The sequence below is a fragment of the Microchirus variegatus genome (genome assembly GCF_963457635.1).
Source record: "Microchirus variegatus genome assembly, chromosome: 7".
NCBI classification, from domain to species: Eukaryota; Metazoa; Chordata; class Actinopteri; order Pleuronectiformes; family Soleidae; genus Microchirus; species Microchirus variegatus.
The window spans coordinates 7,852,544-7,871,646 of NC_139808.1; the positions used below are offsets into that span (position 1 = coordinate 7,852,544).

Genomic DNA, 19,103 nt, shown 5'->3' on the forward strand with positions numbered 1-19,103 from the left:
CTCTCTCGTCGGGCAAACAGAGAGGCCCCCCGCATCACTCATTCTCCACAGACGTCCTTTTGGTCCAGTGTGTGAGGGGAGAACTCATAGTGAGGCCTTTTTCATCCAACCAATCAAACATCTTGTGTCACTTTCTCCGTCCATTCCCGTTTCACTGTAGCTCGGGGTCACGTGGAGGTCGTCTTCGTCAGTTCTCCCTCTCGTCGCTTTCCACTTGTTAAATCCAGCAGGAAACATTACTGCAGCCACTTTGGCACCGGCACCTGTGGGAAAAATCAAATAGGAAGTATTCAGCGGTAGAAAATAGATGGATGGATGGATGTGCTGTGGCTCACATTTACGTACCTTCTTGAGTTGTTTAGCGTCACTTCCTCTGATCGAGGCAAGCAATTGGTCCCGTGAGTTTTTACTACGACCTGGACTGAGAGTGTTCTTCAGGGCGTCGCCATCCATCATCGGAGGAGGAGGAGGTGGAGGACCACCGCCAGGAGGAGGCGGAGGTGGCGGTGGAGCCGGACCTCCTGTTCTTCTCCTGGGTGTCAGCTTTGGTGAAGGCACGGGAGAGGGTATTGGAGATGGTTTGGGGGAAGCTTTTGGCGAATTTCTCAGGGATCCTCCACCTCCGATCTTGGGCACATCCAGTGATCCCTTCTTCTCTCCGTTAGCCTGGGCCTGCTTCTGCTCCTGTAGGCGCTTCTGTCTCTGCCGGTCCATGTTGCGACTGAGTATGTTTGTCGTGGTCATTCTTGGCCCTGCGAGCTCAAAGTGATAGCCCAGTTTGAGTAAGGTGGTGTTGTCTTTCAGGATTTTGGTCATCTCCATCTCCGTCTTGCCGCCGCAGACGTGCCGCTGGTTTTGAAACCGAAGCTCAGTCAGTGTGGAGTTGCGTTGCAGAGCCTGGATGAGGGACAGGATGCCCTTGCCAGTGAGATGATTGGAGTCGATGTTGATGCTGGTGATCGTCTTGTTGCTGCGTATTGTGCCGGCGACCGCGTAAGCCACGTGATCGTCCGCGCGACAGTTGGCCAAAGAAAATGTTTTGACGTGGCTGTTGTTGTGCAAAGCTTCGGCAAACTCCATTAAGGTTTTGGTCTTGATGACCTCGGAGTTGTTGACATTGAGCTCAGTGAGGGAGGGGTCGTCGCTTCGTACCTGCTCCATTAGCTCGTCGAACATGCTCGACTCCTCGTCCTCTGCCTCGTCCTCCTTCGCCTTGCTCTTTGGCGTGTTTTTGGTAACACAGTTGCCCACTTTCTCAGTTTCTGCTGCTTTTTTAACATCCTCTCGTTCCTTTTTCTCCTCCGCTTTCCTCTCCGTGTTAACCTTCTCCTTCTCTTTCACATGGTTGCTGTGGTTCACCAACTCCTCTCTATCTGTTCTTTTTTCTGCCTTGCCGTGTTTGACCTCACCCTTCTCAGACAGCTGCCGCTCAGGTTTGACATCAGTTTTATCTTCTTCTTTCTTCTCCTCTGCTTTTGGCTTCTTCTCCTCAGATTTGCTCTCCTGGCTTTCTTGTGCCTTGTTCTGCTTCTCCAGCATTTTGGAGACACGTCCCGACGTCCTGACGCTCTCTGATTTCCTTTCCTTCTCCTTGGCCGCGTCCTTCTCACTTTTTTCCCGTAGCCTCGAGATAATGTCTTTAGTTTTACTTTCATCTCTTCTCCTGCCGTCTTCTCTCCTGTCCTTCTCTCTGCCGTCCTCCTTCTTCTCCTGTAACTTGGAGATCATGTCCTTAGTTTTGCTACCTGTGCTCTCCCTGTTGTTTTCACATTTGTCTTTGTCGTGGATCTCTTTCACGTCGTTGTCTTTGCCCTCCTGCTTCCGGTACCTGCTTGAAAACCGGCGTTGCTCGTCCTTTGGATTTTCAGGACCTTTACCGTTTCTTTCGTCCGCCTTAGCATCTCTTTCACTCAAGACACTAGCTTGTCTTCTTAATCCTACATCGACGTCATCGTTCCCCTCCTGGCTCAGGCCCATCTTTCTCAGGTATTCTTGCTTCCGGCTCTCCTTCTTCGCCTCGCCCTGCAGAAGGGACCACAGTGTAAATAATTTGGATTAGTCGAAATGCATTAGGGCAGGGGTGTCAAAATCATTTTCACTGAGGGCCACGTCAGCATAATGTTTACCCTCAAAGGGCCAGATGTGGTCATACAGAATAAATGTAACCAAAGATAAGGTAACTACTCCGTAACATTGCTAAAAAACTTCCTGTATTTATTACTTATTCAAGTTCGCATATACAATGATACACTGCGATCTAGTGGTGGGACGCACGCCTTAAAGCAGCATGGACCTATTTTAACACAGATTTTGAAGACCAATTAATCACTCGTGGGCCACATAAAATGACGTGGCGGGGCCACATCTGGCCCCCGGGCCTTGAGTTTGACACACGTGCATTAGGGGATGTAGTAGCCTGAACCACAATAAATCGCATCAAATACAAAGCTGGTGTGTTTCAAGCCCTATAATGTATTCAATGTACCTTTCTAGATATACAGTATATACTGCATGATTTAAGTTTGAATTATGCAAATACCCGTGTGCAATCACTGGATTCCTGTGCTGTTAAACAGCGTTTCAACCATCTGCTCGGTGTGTATACACACACGCTCTCACCGACGCACAGTACGTATGGCATGTGTGTGTTTATATTTCGGCGAAAAAAGGACCCAATGTTTTTATTGAGCAGGGACGCATTTGCAGCGAGTAGCTTGCTAAGTGTTTGATTTGTGAGTCTCCATCTGTTTTGCTTGTGATGAGGCCGCGGCCGTGGCAGATGCATCCTTAAAAGGCAGTGAGCGTGGGAGCAATCAACCACGGAATTCCATTAGGCTGGGATTAAGGAGTTCTGCGGGGGCCGCCTCTCCTTTAGACTGGCAGAAATTGTTAGAAATATGGCTTTGTGGCCATATCGGCCAATGGGGAAATATATATATATAGGTTAAACAATTGTTTACAACATGTAATACACATGGGCTCTTGTACCTCAGAGGCTGAGTCAATAAACAATATTTTTCCTGGCACAGACAGAGGCCAACTCTGGGGACCACTGTTTATGTGCTGCGAGAGCATGAGGTCCAGTTGGCAGTTTGAAAAATAGCACATGAAAGCTATCATTAGAATATCTGGGGACACTCTATGTCCAACATATTATTGTTTGATTGTGAAAAACAAAACCTCTAAATGTTTCTCCTCCAAAACGTGGAAAAGGACTAATGTTACTTCAAACCACTCATGCACAACTGTTTTATTTAAAACCTAAAATAAGCTGCTATTACAGCACATAAGCATAATAACGTTCATTACCTCAAACGACTGTTCCCTCTGACTGAGCCGTCCTTTTGCGTCGCTCTCCCGTCTGCTGTCCAGTTTAGCATCCGAGACATTGCTGCCCCTTGGCCGAGTCTCCCCTTGGACGGTGACCTTCCCATCGTCTGGTTTGATGTCAGGCACCTTCATCATGTCCTGCTGCAGCTCCTCCACCTCCTCAGGGGAGAGGGTGGACAGCAAGGTGTCCAAGTCTGGGTCCTCGCTAACCTGGCGGCCTGTACGGGTCAGGCCTCTGACCTTTGCCCTGGACATGGTTGCGTTAAAAAAAAAATCTGCGGTTAATGGCTCTGTAAAAGTTGAGAAAAACAGAACTTGGTTTCTTTAGAGGTGCTGGTGTACAGTAAATCCAAATTATTCAAATTAAAATGTTCTCTCTTTGGGCGAGAAGTCTTCCCGTAAAGGCCAACGCTGATGTCCCACCGTCCCGTCACGTCCTCCTCATCAAAAAGCCACCAGAGGCGTCAGTCCTGGTGGAAGGAGGCTGGGCTCGCAGTGCTGCAGCGAGAGAGGGGAACCAGTGACGAACTGCAACAGGCTCACATAATCAAAACGGACTGAAAGGCTGGGACATTCTTTGAAATCCTGTGAAAGTGCATGTCCATATTTAGTTCAGGGTACACACTCCTTTAAAGGTAATGGGAAGGGCTGAAGTTTACAAAGATGCCAGAGTAGAGAAACTCTCTCATACCATCCGTGTTTAGAACGGGCTAAAAGTTCCTGCGTTATTTGAGTAATTTTATTATTGTTTTGGTTCTGAAACCCTGACAAGTTAAAGAAAAATGGGTTTTGCAGGAACAACGGGGAACAAAGTTACATAGAGTCACAGTTGAATATGTAGAGAGAAGAAAACTGATTTTTTTAAATCAAAAGTCAATGAAATTCAGTGACAGAGCTGCACAGTAAAGAGTCAACATTGATTACCACCAAAAAAGTATCTAAAATTACAGTAAAAAAAACTGATAAAGGGATAAACAGGAAGCTTTTTGGCTTGCTTAAAATAATAGTTGAATGAACAATAGTTAATGAGATCAGAATAACATTTTAACTTGAGTGGTAGCCAATTTGTTTCTGCAAATAGAAAAGATTTTTTGAACATTTTGCATTAAAGCAAGTTAACTAAACATATGTATACAAAAGTAGAATGTCATGACTTTTGCTCAGATTCTTGACCAGTACACAGACACTCCTTATGGTCTGGTCAATAAAAGAGCACACCAAAATGTGGACTTTTGTCACTTGTCAATATGCCACAGATGTCACAAATCATGAGGGAGCCTGCCACTGGCATGCTGAGTGCTGGGCTGAGCGTTACAGCTGTGGCAACACAACTGAATGTGCATCATTCCACGATCGACAACCTGGTGATGTCCATGCGTCGCCGGTGTAGCGCTCTGCGTGAGGCTTATGGTGGACACACGTTATTGAAGTTGGATCATCGACCCCCATTGTGTTCTTCCTGCCATTACTCCAGGACTTTTGTTTTGAAATCGATTCCTAATGCTCGCAAATTAAAGCCACTTTATTGATAAAAGTTGGACTGTTATTTTTGGATAGTTACTCTGTTTTGTCACATGACAATAACTACAAGTGTTTCTTTGTGCGTTAATATTTTTGTTGAGTGTATGATTAAAACAAAAACAAGGGGAAAATATTCCTTATTTTAAACACAACAGACAGAGGAATAACATTGTGTATGCATCAGGACAAATATGCAACTCAAATAAATAAATAATAATAAATGAACATCTCTTCTGGAAAAGATGTTGCTTGTTGGTTACATAAATACATTTAACATTCACAGGAGGGAAATATGGACATCTAGTGGTCAAACATACATTTACTCATCTTCCTAAATGATGTTTATTCATCGTCTATAAAGAAAGGACACGACACACACTGTTGTATTTTACATTCCAAAGTTAGATTTTATGTTAATAGGAATAAAAACTTTTCACTCCATCACTTTATATTACAATGTCATAGCATCCATATGATGACAGAAAACAAAGAAAGCATTAACAAAGTTATTTTACCAACTGATGTCAGTCTCACTTAATACACTATTTAGAGTTGGTTCGGGGATACAAATTGACAGCGAATGTTAGAATGTCAAACTAAATCCAGTGTTCTCTTTGTGCTTTAAAAAAGGCTAAAACAGAGCTGTACATATGGACAGTACCACGTGTGAAGGAATTATTTACGCCATACTACAACTACGCTGTTGCCCGATTCATCACATGGTTCAGAGGTGAGACAGAGACGCAGAATTAGTCTCGACGGAATCTCAAGGATCAGTAGAACTTGATATTTAACATGTGCCTCATTTGACTTGGCTGAGAGACATGAGACCAAAAATAAAATAAAAGAAAACAAAAAAATAATCCAGGCATCACATACAGTATTAGTAGTCAAACACATGGAAACACATGCTGGAGACGTCGTCTCTTACAGTTCATATAACTTACAAAGGGAACAGGCCTGGTTTTATCTGTACAGAATTAGAAATTCACAGCTGGATTAATTACAGTTCACACAGCAGTTTAACCAAATCTGTTGTTATAAAGAATGGTTTGTTATTTTGGGAAATGCACAAATCTGTTTTTCGCCCGCCTGCAAAACAAAATACTATACAATTTAACTTTTAATTCGGTATCAAATGAGACTGAAGCGCCATCATTCACAATAAAAGAGATAATTATAATTTATGTGGTGAATGCACTCAAAATGGGTTATTTCTTATATTAAGATTTTACAAACATGAGGCTATTGCTCACAAATAAATGCACTCAACTTTGTTATAAAATTAAATACGTATTAATTGTTTGTGTAGTAGACTTTAATCGTGGAGTTAAATAAAAGATCTGTGCACATCTTCCATCAGTACCTATGAGAATGTTATTATTAGTATTCTCATTTAACTCTCGGCATGAAAACAAATGCATACATTTCCCAGAAATGTCAAACCGTTACAGTGGAGGTGTTGAACAAAATCAATTTTTACAACAGTAGTGTGTGTGTGTTTTCTTTTGGCTTTTTAGCTTAGTCCAGAAAGTGAGAACTGATTCACAGTCAAAGTTTTCCCTCAATGAAAATAAATAGCAAATGGAAAGATGCCAAAAACAGCATATCTTATGTTACAATAACAATACAATGTTTGAACACAACTTGTTTCATTATTAATAAAATATTCAGCAGAAGAAACAAATTTACAACATATGTATTTTAATGGTTAATGACTAAATTTTTAAAAAATTATTGTAAGGCCGGACATCTTTTTTTTTGATCAAGTAGCGCGACCTGCTGCTTCCCCTGATCTGATATGTTACGAGAAAAAACAAAAACCAATATGTACCATAAATTATTCAGGAGTGGATCATAGATCACACTGAAATACATACATTGAACTGAGTAGCATGCTGATGTTAGGAAGTCACATTAGAACAGGGCAGCTCATGTAGTTCCATGAAGTAATGTGTCGTCATAGGACTATAGGATTCTAACACAGAATTGGGGCGTACCATTAAATCGGAATCATAAACGCAAACATGTCCCCTTTTTATTAGCCTGGACACTGTATTACAAAAGAAATGTCAAATATCTGCAGAATCGGTGAGCGAGACAACCTGAAATGTCATCTTAAAGGTCCCATATTATGAAAAATCTACTTTTTAATAATTTAAATCCTTATATTTGGGACTCTTGAGGCCCTACCAAAGTGCGAAATAAGATGACTCACTCATGTTTCTGTGGTCCTCCTCAGTCTAAGTACAGGAGATAAAACACGCGTTGTTGACTTCCGCACTCACTGGGACATCACAAAGCCATAAATTCCTGGAATTGTTGTCTCGCGGAACTCCGATTTGTCCGTAAAACACGCGAGAGTGCTGGCGAAGGCAACTGTATCCGAAAACCCGAAATCCGGGATAAGTCCTATTCTTGGCTCCACAGTGCAGCACAGAGTCCTACACAAACTTCCAGCCTCAGAGGATTTATCTGTCCAGTGGATACATGTTATATATGACGGCAATGTGCCTGTTTTCCCAATGCTAACAATGCTGTGGTGCTTCATTCTTATGGTATTTGGACCAAAGCATGTTCATTTGGACACCAGGGAACTAGTTTAACTTGGAGAAATAGGATATAATATGGGACCTTTAAGCAGATGTTAATCAATTCACATCGAGTACGAATGAAGACGTTTTTCTCCCGTTAATTAATACAAACGGAGTGCACTGTCATTGTTGCAAACCCCTCTTTTTTTGTTGTTTATGTAACACCCTGTTATTGAGGTGAGGTGTCGCTGAGTAGAGTTGGCAGAACAGAGCAAGTCAGATACCTCCTATATTTGGGGGATGGCGTGAAGCCCTCTGTGTGAGAGATCCACTCAGGTGTCAGGTTGCAGTACAAAACGGGGAATGGAGTTCAAAACTGTATTTGATTTACGCCACAAAAGTAGCACATCAGTGAAAACAAACAAGGAAATAAAACAAAAAAGAAAACTCTTAAAGTGCCTCAATCTTTTTTTTCTTCTCCGTCACAGGCAAACCACTGCGAGTCAAGCTGTAGTGTTTGTGTAAATGTGTTTGTGTGTTGGGTGTTTTTGCGTGCAAGAGAGCGAGAGAGAGAGAGAGTGTGCGCGTGTGTGTGTGTGTGTGTGTGTGTGTGTGTGTGTGTGTGTGTGTGTGTGTGTGTGTGTGTGTGTGGACAAGCCCATCAATGACCAGGATACTGTGGTGGAGAGTAAGGTGGAGGAGCTGAAACACAAGTAGACAAAAAAACACAAACAACAGACAGAGTCAGAGTTTCATAGGACAAACTGCAAATCCTAGTTTTTTTTTTTTAAAGTTAAGAGCTACATTTTTGCACAGTTTTTCCCATCTTTAAAAGGGACACATTTTTTTTAATGTACTGGTGTCAATAGTCTAGAGCTCATCAGAATATTGGTTTAGAAATTACGGTATATAATTTGACCGGATGAAAATTCAAAGGTTGTCCAAAGTGCACTTTGGAATTAACATGAGAAATTACATAACCATTTACATTTATATAGCAACTCGCAAAAGGCAACTAAAATATGATTTGACAATTATAATTTAACTTGAACTCCTTTTGAATGAAAAATATCTGCTCTTCAAAAATGCAACAATGAAGTAAAATGTACAAGTTTTTCATTAACATTATATTGCTGCTCACTACATTGATAATATTGATCAGGAATGATCAACTGCCACACCAAAAGTATCTTGCTTAATTTGATTTATTTGCAAAGGACTATTTTTGAAGTCCTGTTTTAAAAAGGTGTGGACATTTTTAACAGCCTCTTCTGCAAGAAGTTCTCTTTCTTTGAAAACAGTTAGAGTAATCTTACCCTGGCTGTATGCCGGATCCATTGGATGAGGTGGATATGGTCCAGGATGCATCACTGGATACTGTGGGGGCATGCCAGGATACTGGGAGTGCATGGGATAACCTGGGTGTGGATAATCCGGGTGTGGATAATCCGAGGGTCCTAGTGGTTTTCCGTAAGCGTCGTACATAGGCTCCGATGGGTAGCTGGCCATGGGGATCTGCTGGGCTGTGGGGTCCAAAAACATACAAACCGTGGTGAAGGAACAGTTTTATACTTGGTTTAGAGATACAAAAGCTGCTTGAACTATAATTAAGTATAATTTATAATTTTCTCAAACAATGGCAGCCTATCACACTTTGCTACTACCTACTGGTAGCCTGAGAAATTGGTGAGCAATGAGAAACTATTTACATTACATTTAAAAACTTTAAAAAGCTTTGCATTTCTGTCTTTCAATAATCCAGATAGTAAGGCATGTTTTGTATGCAAGTGTGGTTGTATGAGGTATTTCACACCATACTGCATGGGCTGCCCTTTCTGTGAAGTCAGTGTTGGTGTACTTGTTATGCAACCACTCCTTTGAAATGCCTGGAAAGCAAATGCAGCATTTCCCCTCTGAATGTAAACATGTAAAACAGTGTTTTTCTGCCTCAGTTCCTTGTTGTGGATTCTGAAGTCTGTAGACAAATAGCTGGTCGTTGTGTGTTATTTTCTTTTGTAGATATATACACAGTATATAAAAACACTATTATAGCATTTCTGTTTTACATAATTATTGAGTTCCCTTGTTCTAGTTGTTATGTATAATTAACTGGGCCTGGAATGAGCTTCCCCTGTTTTAACCCATTTAGGCCGGGAAAGCATTGCCGCATTTCTACCATTAAAGCCGGGGGCCGTTGTTGCGTAATTCTACCATTGATGCCGGGAAAGCGAATACGTCAATTTTCATCTTGTTTTGAAATTTCTTAGCGCAAATATGGAGGACTTTGACAGCGAAGAGATTTCTGAAGGCAGTGATTTTGAGGAGTCTTGGCTTTGATGACATTATTGCTGATGACTTTGAACACGCTGAACCAATCGAGCGGGATTGATGGTTAAGATATATGCTTGAAGTCGACGAGGTCGACGATAACGAAGGTTTTGAACGTGACTGGAAGACAGAGAATTACCACCGTAATTGATGGAGTGTTTTCAACCGCATACCAGGGGTGAAAGTCAATTTACCTGCAGATGCCACACCGCTGTAAGCACTCTCACCGTCACATGTGAAGCAGACTGTTACAGTCATTACATGCTGTGCTTATTCTTCCCAGTCCATCAGGGTAAAATCAAGGCACTGACACAAGTTCTTATTACTTTATTTTCTTATTACTCTTCTTATTACTCTTCAGGCCCTTTCTTATTATTTTCATATTACTCTATTTCTTACAGGAAAACCACAGGTGTAAGCTCTCAAATACTTTTTGAATGTTGTTCCTATCTGCTACAGAGGCTGAGAAATCAATCATTTAGTAGGCATTTATTGACACAATTGCTGAATTTGAACCTCAACCTTTTAGAGATCCTTTCTGAAATCACCCATAGGTTTTACAGGCATTTTTTCCAGGCGTTTCAGTCCTAAATGGGTTAAAGACCAGCAACGGACATGACTTCACCACATACTTAAGTCATGTCACCATTGCAATAGTCACCATTATCACATATTTTCCAAAAAGTGCCCTTAGATGACATGACTTTGGCACGAAGAGTAGAGAACAGGGTAGAGAACAGGTCTTACCATCATAAGGTGTTCTTCCCCTCTGCTGCCGTCTCTGGTAGAGGTAGCAGCACGAGCACATGAAGCAGCAGACCATGGTGGCAATGATTGCCACAAACAGAAGGACAGAGGAGGCAATGCCTGCTAAAGTGGTCGGGCTGAGAGGAGAAGAAGAAGACTCCAATTACAAAATATTCCCCTTTATTAATCTGATCGACTAACCCCAATGATGGTTTCCATAATGATACGGTGGCCAATGGGCATGTAGCATGACGGCTTACCGGTGCAAAAACAAGGAACAACAACATTGAATGCGACACAATGGACAACAATGGAGGACATCCAGCAGCTCTTTTCTTTCCTGCTCAGTTTGTGGCTGTTTGTCTCAACAAGACGTAAAAACTTTGTATGAGAATAGACTGCGGGCGTTTGGCTCTATTTTGGGTGGGATATTATTTACACTGATTGCAAAGGGAGTTACGTTTTTGTGTCGCCCAATCAGCTGACTGTCATGGAGAAGGGTACCAGTGAATGGAACATTTGGGGCCGGTTATTTTGGTACTATCCCTAATGGAAAGTCAAAATCTAACCATTCCACTAGGAAACACAGTGGAAATTTTCCTTCACTTCACATTCTCAGCCTGTTGGGATCTCCCTAAATGTACCATATCTTTATGGCCTTGGTTGTTATGGTAACCACTATTTGGCGCTGGTCCACCTTGACCCGATGAAGGTCTTCACAGCTATCCTTGAAACAGATAACAAGCTGTTGCTTTCAGCTTGTACTTCTACGTCAGCCGCGGAAAACACTGCCCAACGTGACCTTGGAACCTGAAGGAGGAAAGATTCCTTTACCCCATCCATTTCATTTTAGCCTCCACTCGCCCGCTAATGTGATCTCCCACAGGGATCAATAACGAGCAGATCGTCTGTTTGGTTCTGGAGAGTGATGGATGGTTTACAATGCAGAACTCCAGCACCACTTAACACACGGATAGCTGATGCACCAGAACAACTAATGGGAAAACATTGCACTCTGGGGACTTTTGTCAAATGCTACAAATAGGGGATAAGGAACAGACAACTGGTTTCTTTTATAATTAGAATCTATGTGTGATACAGTATATGTCCTATATTCTCTTGGTGATTTCTTTCTCTCTGAGTGCATGTGTCTGGCATTCCATCAGTCAACCTACACATCTGTATCACATCTTATGCTCTGCAGTATTTAAACTTTGGCTAATCCTTCTGTTCTGACCACATCATTCAGTCATCATTCTGAGTTTAGAGCTCATCTCTGTGATCCGTGTGTCTCTGTAAGACTCTGTGCTTGCCTGTACCTCAGGATCATTGATCATCTGCCCACTCCAGTTACCCGACACGTCCCCCACTTTTGTCCTTGTTGCCAGCTCCCAACTTGAATCACTGTCTCTGCCGCAAGCTCAGCAGCCTGCCCAAGCTTGTGTTTAAGAATTAATTAAATTAATTTAAAAATGGCTGTTTTGCCCACATGAAGCTGCGCCAAGTAACCAATAATGGATAAGTGAGGAAAAAAAGTAAATTTATAATTCATAATTTACAAAAGCATTCAGGCCGTTTGTGTCGTTTCATCTGTTTGCGGAGTGGGAATTACGGTATTTTTCGAACTATATGTAAATAGTACGAATAGTAAATAGCAGTAAGTTTCATAATTGATCTAGTAGATCACTGCAGGCAAATAATGTAAGCGAGGGGGTAGGTTTGGTTACAAGACTGGTTCCCCTTTAAATCATCTTTGAAATGTGTCTCCAACTTGTAGTCTACCTAACTGTGAAAGTACACAGATAATGTATTCAACTACAAAACTGTGTGTATTAATCATTATTTTTTCTACAGGCAAGATGTAACATACTGATATATGTCTGAATATGGCCAGTGGCCAAAATAAATATAAAAGCAAAGTATCTTTGTAGAAGTAGAATTATGAACAGTACAAGTACAGACTGTTGGGTGTCAAGTAAATGTATCTAATAGTCAGTGAGAGTGAAACACAGCAGCTGCTGCTCTCACCTGAACTGGAAGAGCATGCAGCGCTTCTGCTCCCTCTCTGTGATCATCTTGAAAGCGTCCAGGCAGCAGTAACGCCGGTGACAGTTCCCACAGCAGAATGTGATGAGAGGGCAGTCGAAGCCGTTGTGCCAGGTGCCATTTTTGTCCACGTACCACAGACAGTCCTCATTCCCACTTACTGCAGAGAGAGGGGAAGGAAGGCAAATGCAGTACGTCATGATTCCGGTTCATCACTGAAACTTTCACCCCTAATGCACAACATGTAATGTTCTTAACTATAGTAACATGCTGTTGTTGTCAAACTCTTGTTCACTTACAACGATTTGTTCTGCTGTCAAGTAAAAAAATTGATATTTATTTCAAACAGTTACTGACTCATCTTCTTTCACATTCCAGGCCAAACACTGCCAGTTCAGTGCATCGCTGAGCGCGAAAGCTGATCGGAAATTCATGTTTATTTTTTTGTCAACAATGTCTGTTTATTATATACATTTTTTAATTTAGGACTTTTTATCAAACAAAACTAAAAGAAAAGAGGATGAATAATACTCAAAACTATCAACTCTGTGGTCCGTAGATTTGGAGACTTACACAAGAATATAAACTTTCTGTAATTGAATTTCAAAGTGTTTGATTATGTATTCCACCATGTATAATTACGGGGGACATAAAATTATAGCCTCATAACTCATCATAAAAACAGCTGCGTGACTGTAGGCTGCTATAAGATACACAAACAACATGTTCTAAAGCATGACATATACACTAATAAATATCTAGGAACATACATCGGACGAGCTTATGCTTCAAAAATGTGAAGTTCATGCTCTGGCTGCTATATTGATTATTATATGGCGATGAATAGCAAATAGATTACATACTCATACATGTGTATGATCTCATAATTTATAACACACTCACTGAAAATCAATTATCAAAATCCATTACTGAATCCATAATCACACAAATTGTCATTATTATAGATAGATATAGATTATTATTATTAAGAGTTGGGACTGTTTCAACGCAACAATGAATGGTAGTTTACGTGAATGGTAAGTAAAATTCAACTAAAAGCCCCAAAACACAAAAGATACTAACTGTGTCATCATTTGAAGATAGAATTTAAAATCTGATTAAGTACAGAGAGCAAATATTTGGCATTTGTGGTTGAAAACATAATGTTCTGGGTGTGTTAGTACGGCAGAAAGTCCAATAACCTTAATTTAGCTGAACAAACAGAGAGAAAACAGAGAGACTGGACCAGACAGTTGATGCTAGCTGAGGTCAGACACTGATCAGGTTCAGATCACCAGGCCTAAAATAAACATGGAGGTAAACAAGCACAACTGTATTAGTTGATGTTGGAATAGCAAGGGCGGTACAAGGAGCGACAGGGTCCGTCTGTTTACGGGGTGACAGAGACAAAGGACGCACAAAGCAGGAGAAAACCCGCTGGCGGGGGATTTAACAGTAAACCGTTAAGTGTGAGCTAACGGCGCGGCCTGGATAAAGACCCATAACCTTACCGGGAGAGGAGCAGAGCACGAAGGCGAGCAGCGACAAAGTCACCGCGGCGAGGGACGCGTTTGCCGCTGGCAAGACCATCCCCATTGTGAGTGTATGTGTTTCCAAGCGACGGCGAATGACTTGAGAATTGGCTCAATGACTCTCAGCCTGACGGTCGCTCTCCGACATTATCTCCTTAACGCTCTCGGGCGGAGTGAGTGTTGACGACGGTGCCGCTGCTGTCCGAGTCCTACGAGATGTCAGAGCGCTTCGCTGCTGTGACGCCGTTCACCCGGGACCAGCACGGTGTTGCCTTCACGGACCGCGTGAAATGTCGGAGAAGAAGACGCGAGCTGTGCATTACACTTGTTTTAATACAGCATTATATTTTAAATGTGGAGTGTCCCTTGTAGTCGTTCTGGTTATGGGAACAAAGTGAACACACAAACAACTATCCTTGTTATGGCATAACTATTCATCATGACTAACCCCAACCGTAAACCAGGGGTCTGCATTTGCTGGCTTCACGTGACTCTTCAGGCCCTCTGCAGCGGCTCCCCGTAGCTTCGTTAGAGATAAAGGCGATTTTTCAAAGTGTTTAAATGTTTCGTCAACTCAAAATATGAGTCACATACCGTGTCCACGTCAAATGCGATATTTTAAAACCTCTCCAGACTTAACAGACCTGTGTTAATGAAGTCACGTGTACATGACGAAGTACACGTTCGAGTTCACATACTTATGCTAGCAGGTTTCCTCAAGCACGAGCTACATACAATAACAAACACTTTAATTTATTTGTTTAAAAGTGGGTCACTTTTTTATTTTATCAATGTTCCACAAATAATGGAAAGACACAAATAGGTCAGTGTAGTTCTGTTTTATTTCAAAATAGGCCTACACGTGCCAACAGTGTTTTCCTTTGTCAACAGCTAAGCTAGTACTTAACTTTAAAGGTGCATTATGTAGTAAATCTAAAGCAACTGGCCATAGAATGTCACAGAGACTCAGAAATAATGTTCATATAACAAACTGAACTCACCAACAACCAACAGTACAGACAAAACATTTGCATTAAAAAAATTTTTTTTTGCAGACTGCAAATCATGTTTATGTTTTGAAATCATGTTTTGGCATGTGGCGCCACCTACCGCAATCTACCAATCATTGCAGTCAGTAGAGTCTCAGCTGCCGAGCAACTACGGGTTACCAGTTGCGTCAAAAAACAAAACCTAAAAGATTACAAAATACCGAATACCGAGATTTCAAAAATTCAAAATACCCAGGGTATTTGGATGTAGTAACAGTTTTTGGCCACATTCTTACATATGGCACCTATATTTATATATACAACTTTATACATGATGTTACTTTAATTTTATGGGTCAATTAGGTTTAAGGTTACACTGCTCAAATGAATGGAAGTCAATGCAGAGACATGGTATTCACTGACTAGCAGCGAACATAAGAGGAGAAAATAGTATTATACAAGATTAATTTGCTGCTATGAAGAAATAGTAGTAATGTATGTTTGCAAATATGTGAGGACCATGTTAGACAGTGTAAATGATTACAACCTTAACTATAAAAAGGACACAAACGAGAGAGATGTAGAAGTTAGAAGTAAGAGAGACTGTAATGGGGGTACATGCATTTCAAATTGAAGTAAAGCAAATTAAAATAACCACTAGAGGGCAGTGCACTGTCATAATAGAGACATGAGATACCCTCCTCTGACAGATGACATGTTAAATATTATTACTATTTTTCAAAGTGCTGGTTTGTTTCAGTGGGAATAAATAAATGCCACAACATAAAGAATGTGATTGATAGATGTACGTTTTATTGCAAGAGAATACATGCATTAAATCATGCCTGTAACTCCAGAGAAGCACCATTGGTGATGATACATCACATTTTCTTTCGTTTCGAAGAAACACATGGGATCATTTAGTCCAAACAAAGTGGACTAACTCATATACCAAAAGACACAAACTTTCATACTCGCATGTCTGCTGCTTACAAATTTCAAACAATTTGATAATAGCAGTGAAGACCCAACATGGGTCAATTTTCTTTTACGCAGTAAAAAAAAAAAACACTAGTACATCAGAAATTATGTTTACTGCTAAACATCTGAGAGAAGCTTCAACTTGTCAGAACCTGCACTGTTCCGATCTGAACACAGGAGAACACAGGACTGCAAGACCGATATAACAATACAGGTCAATGTGGCCAATTTTGTCAACATATTGATAAATCAATAAACATAATATTATTCTTAGAATACATCACTGTATTTCAGTCCAAGGGAACTTTAAGAAAACACTTCAAACACATTTCAGAATTATATTTCTGATCATTACTTTTGACCACTGTGGTCATCTCAGTTTGTCTGGAACAATCTCCAATATGTAGGTGTCTACCACGGCCTCCAGGGGGCGCTGTTGACTGGACTCTTGTCTGTGGAGCTCAGAGGAGAGAAGTCAGCCTCTGTCAGGTTCTTATCAGAGGAAGACTGCAGCTTGTTGAAGTTCTCCATCATCAGTCTTCTCTTGGACTGTGTCATCACCTCCTCACGGGACAGGAAGTGCGCCACCTCCTGGGCGCACCTGGAGTAGCCCCGATTGACAGCAGCCGAGTCCACGGCTCGGTTCCGCTGCTGCAGCCGCCTCAGGACGCAAACTGTCATCTCCAGGATGTCTGCTTTCTCCAGCTTGGAGTCTGGCTGCTGTTTGAGGAACTCTGGACCCAGGAGAGACTTGAGCTGCTCAATGCTGCTGTTGATTCTCTCTCTGCGTAACTTCTCCACCTGAGGCTTTCTGAGCTGCAGAGAAAAGAGCAAAGTCATTAATGGACGGATTCTGGAGTAAAGTGTGAGCATGAACAAAGACAATCTGTCATGACAGAAGATGAAAATGTTCTTCAATGTTCTTCAATTTACCTTGTGAGTGAGAGTCAGATGTTCCTGAGAGTTGGTCAGAGCTGCAGTGATTGTAGGTGCCATGTCTGGATCTCTGTGCTGTAGAGGTCTCTGTAGAGAGAATCTGATCTCTGCTGGCTTCATCCCTCCTATTTATAGTCCCACATCTCCATATGAATGTGTGGGTCTTGGTCTGACTGCACTTTCTCACACTCTGGGCCAATCAGAGAGCTGGAGGAGACAATAGCACATGTGGAGCAGTAACATAAATTGCTGTTAAAGCCTCAGGGACAATAGTTAAATCTCAAGGGAACAGGTGGACGACTGGGGAGGGGGGGGGGGAGCGGTTGATGGAGGGAGATTCAGAACTCTGTGTGAATCTGGGAATTTGGTGACCCTGTAAAGAGAGAGAAGATCTGCTGCCTGATGCTGATCAATGACTTTGACCGAGCACACGCTGATCATCCCATCACACGTGTGTGACAGCAAGCCCTTCAAACCTCATCATCCTTTATTTATACATTTTTGAGTACAGGAATTTAACCTTCCTGAATATTAATTTGTTGATCCCAAGTGTTCCTTTATCTTATATTTTCTTTGGTAGCACAAATTACTTTTGCATTGAGACTTGCTTTGATTATGACAGGGCATATTTGAGAGCAAGTCCTAAAGTTGCCCTGCAATATATACACGTTGCATATAAAAAAAACAGAAAAGGCACAAACTGGGCTGCTGAAACATTTTCCCCAGATTTGAGAAATAATTTTGAATAAAACCAAATCACACTAACACAAACGTCTGCTTAAACGCTGACATTTTACCAGCCATTTTACCTTTATAAATTGGTAAATTGGTAATAGCAAACGCAGCATCTTGTCCTGCCAAAAGTTTGTGTTACATGAGCTTAACTCAGGGTTTCCCAAACTGAGTCCTGTGACCCGGGATCAGCGCTTTAGCAGATTATTGAAGGCTTTATAAATGACTGTCGGTTCTGTGCTGTGAATAATCCGACGGCAGTAATCATGTGACAGAAAAGACAGACGGGATTTCACGTTTTAAAGGGTTTGACACTCACTAAAAAGGCCTTTCCACAATATTTAGACCAGGGGTGTTAAACTCATTTTCACTGAGGGCCACATCAGCATAACGGTTACCCTCAAAGGGCCAGATGTAACTGTCATACAGAATAAATGCAACTAAATGTAACCAAATATAATGTAAAATGAAAGTAACTACTCCGTAACATATTGCTAAATAACTTTCTGTATTTATTACTTATTCAATTTCACTCGTAGCATGATGCATACACAATGATACACTGCGATCTAGTGGCGGTGCCGTCACTTTGCGGGTAACACAATCACCATGCATTGTGGGAAATGTAGTTTATGGTCAATGCACGCCTTAAAGCAGCATAGACTTATTTTAACACAGATTTTTAAGACTAATTGATCACTCGCGGTGCCACATAAAATGATGTGGCGGGCCACATCTGGCCCCCGGGCCTTGAGTTTGACACATGTGATTTAGACAGTTTTCTAATGACCGATTAGTGAAATGTGTTTGAACTAGAGCTGCAACTAACGATTATTTTCATAATCGATTAATTATTTTCTCGATTAACCAATGAATCGTTTGGTCCATAAAATGTTAAAAAACGTTATGTCAAACCTGGAAATGATGCTGTTCTCAAATGTCTTGTTTGGTCCACAAACCAAAATGATTCAGTTTTTAATGATTTCTTTGTCATATGCAGCAAAAAAAAGAAAGAAAATATTGGCATTTAATAAGCTAAAACAATCAGAAATCTTGTTTTAATAATGAAAAAAGCTTCAAACCGATTATCATTGATCGTTAATTGATTAATAGTGACCATGTTTAACAGTGTTGATTCCATTCTTTTGCCAACATTTACATCTTGATGATGTGTAAGGCTTCCAGATTCTTATGCCATTAAAATAAAGGAATATGTGTGCCAAAACACTCGGTCAAACAAAAAGTCTGTGTTACTCATGTTGTTCGGGCCACGCCGCCCTGACAGTTGGCAACCACCAAAGGAATAAACAAGAAAGACTCGGGAGTGAAATGATGACCCGTTAAATGGACGGGGGGGGGGGGAATTAAAGCTGGCAAAAGTTAGTGAAGTTGGCACCAGGGAGAGCCAGACAGAGACAGAAAGTAGA

At 41.3% G+C, this 19,103-nt stretch overlaps 3 protein-coding genes across 3 annotated transcripts; all 3 read right to left on the reverse strand.

Annotated features, from left to right (window-relative positions):
• lmod1b (leiomodin 1b (smooth muscle)) lies at positions 1 to 3,585 on the reverse strand (the record flags this gene model as incomplete). Its single annotated transcript, XM_083892421.1, has 3 exons — positions 1 to 263; positions 346 to 2,022; positions 3,310 to 3,585. The coding sequence occupies 3 exons, from the start codon at positions 3,583 to 3,585 to the stop codon at positions 237 to 239; spliced, it is 1,980 nt and encodes a 659-aa protein (XP_083748547.1). The 3' UTR covers positions 1 to 236.
• A 1,660-nt stretch (positions 3,586 to 5,245) lies between these two features.
• On the reverse strand, positions 5,246 to 14,242 carry shisa4 (shisa family member 4). Its single transcript, XM_083892838.1, has 5 exons — positions 14,018 to 14,242; positions 12,489 to 12,666; positions 10,461 to 10,597; positions 8,702 to 8,908; positions 5,246 to 8,087 (listed from the first exon to the last, which is right to left on the reverse strand). The coding sequence occupies exons 1-5, from the start codon at positions 14,100 to 14,102 to the stop codon at positions 8,047 to 8,049; spliced, it is 648 nt and encodes a 215-aa protein (XP_083748964.1). The 5' UTR covers positions 14,103 to 14,242; the 3' UTR covers positions 5,246 to 8,046.
• A 2,177-nt stretch (positions 14,243 to 16,419) lies between these two features.
• LOC310930036 (transcription factor HES-5-like) lies at positions 16,420 to 17,104 on the reverse strand (the record flags this gene model as incomplete). The annotated part of the gene is made up of 2 exons (XM_083892926.1): positions 16,942 to 17,104; positions 16,420 to 16,824 (listed from the first exon to the last, which is right to left on the reverse strand). The coding sequence occupies exons 1-2, from the start codon at positions 17,062 to 17,064 to the stop codon at positions 16,420 to 16,422; spliced, it is 528 nt and encodes a 175-aa protein (XP_083749052.1). The 5' UTR covers positions 17,065 to 17,104.
• Between the last annotated feature and the right edge of the window lie 1,999 nt (positions 17,105 to 19,103).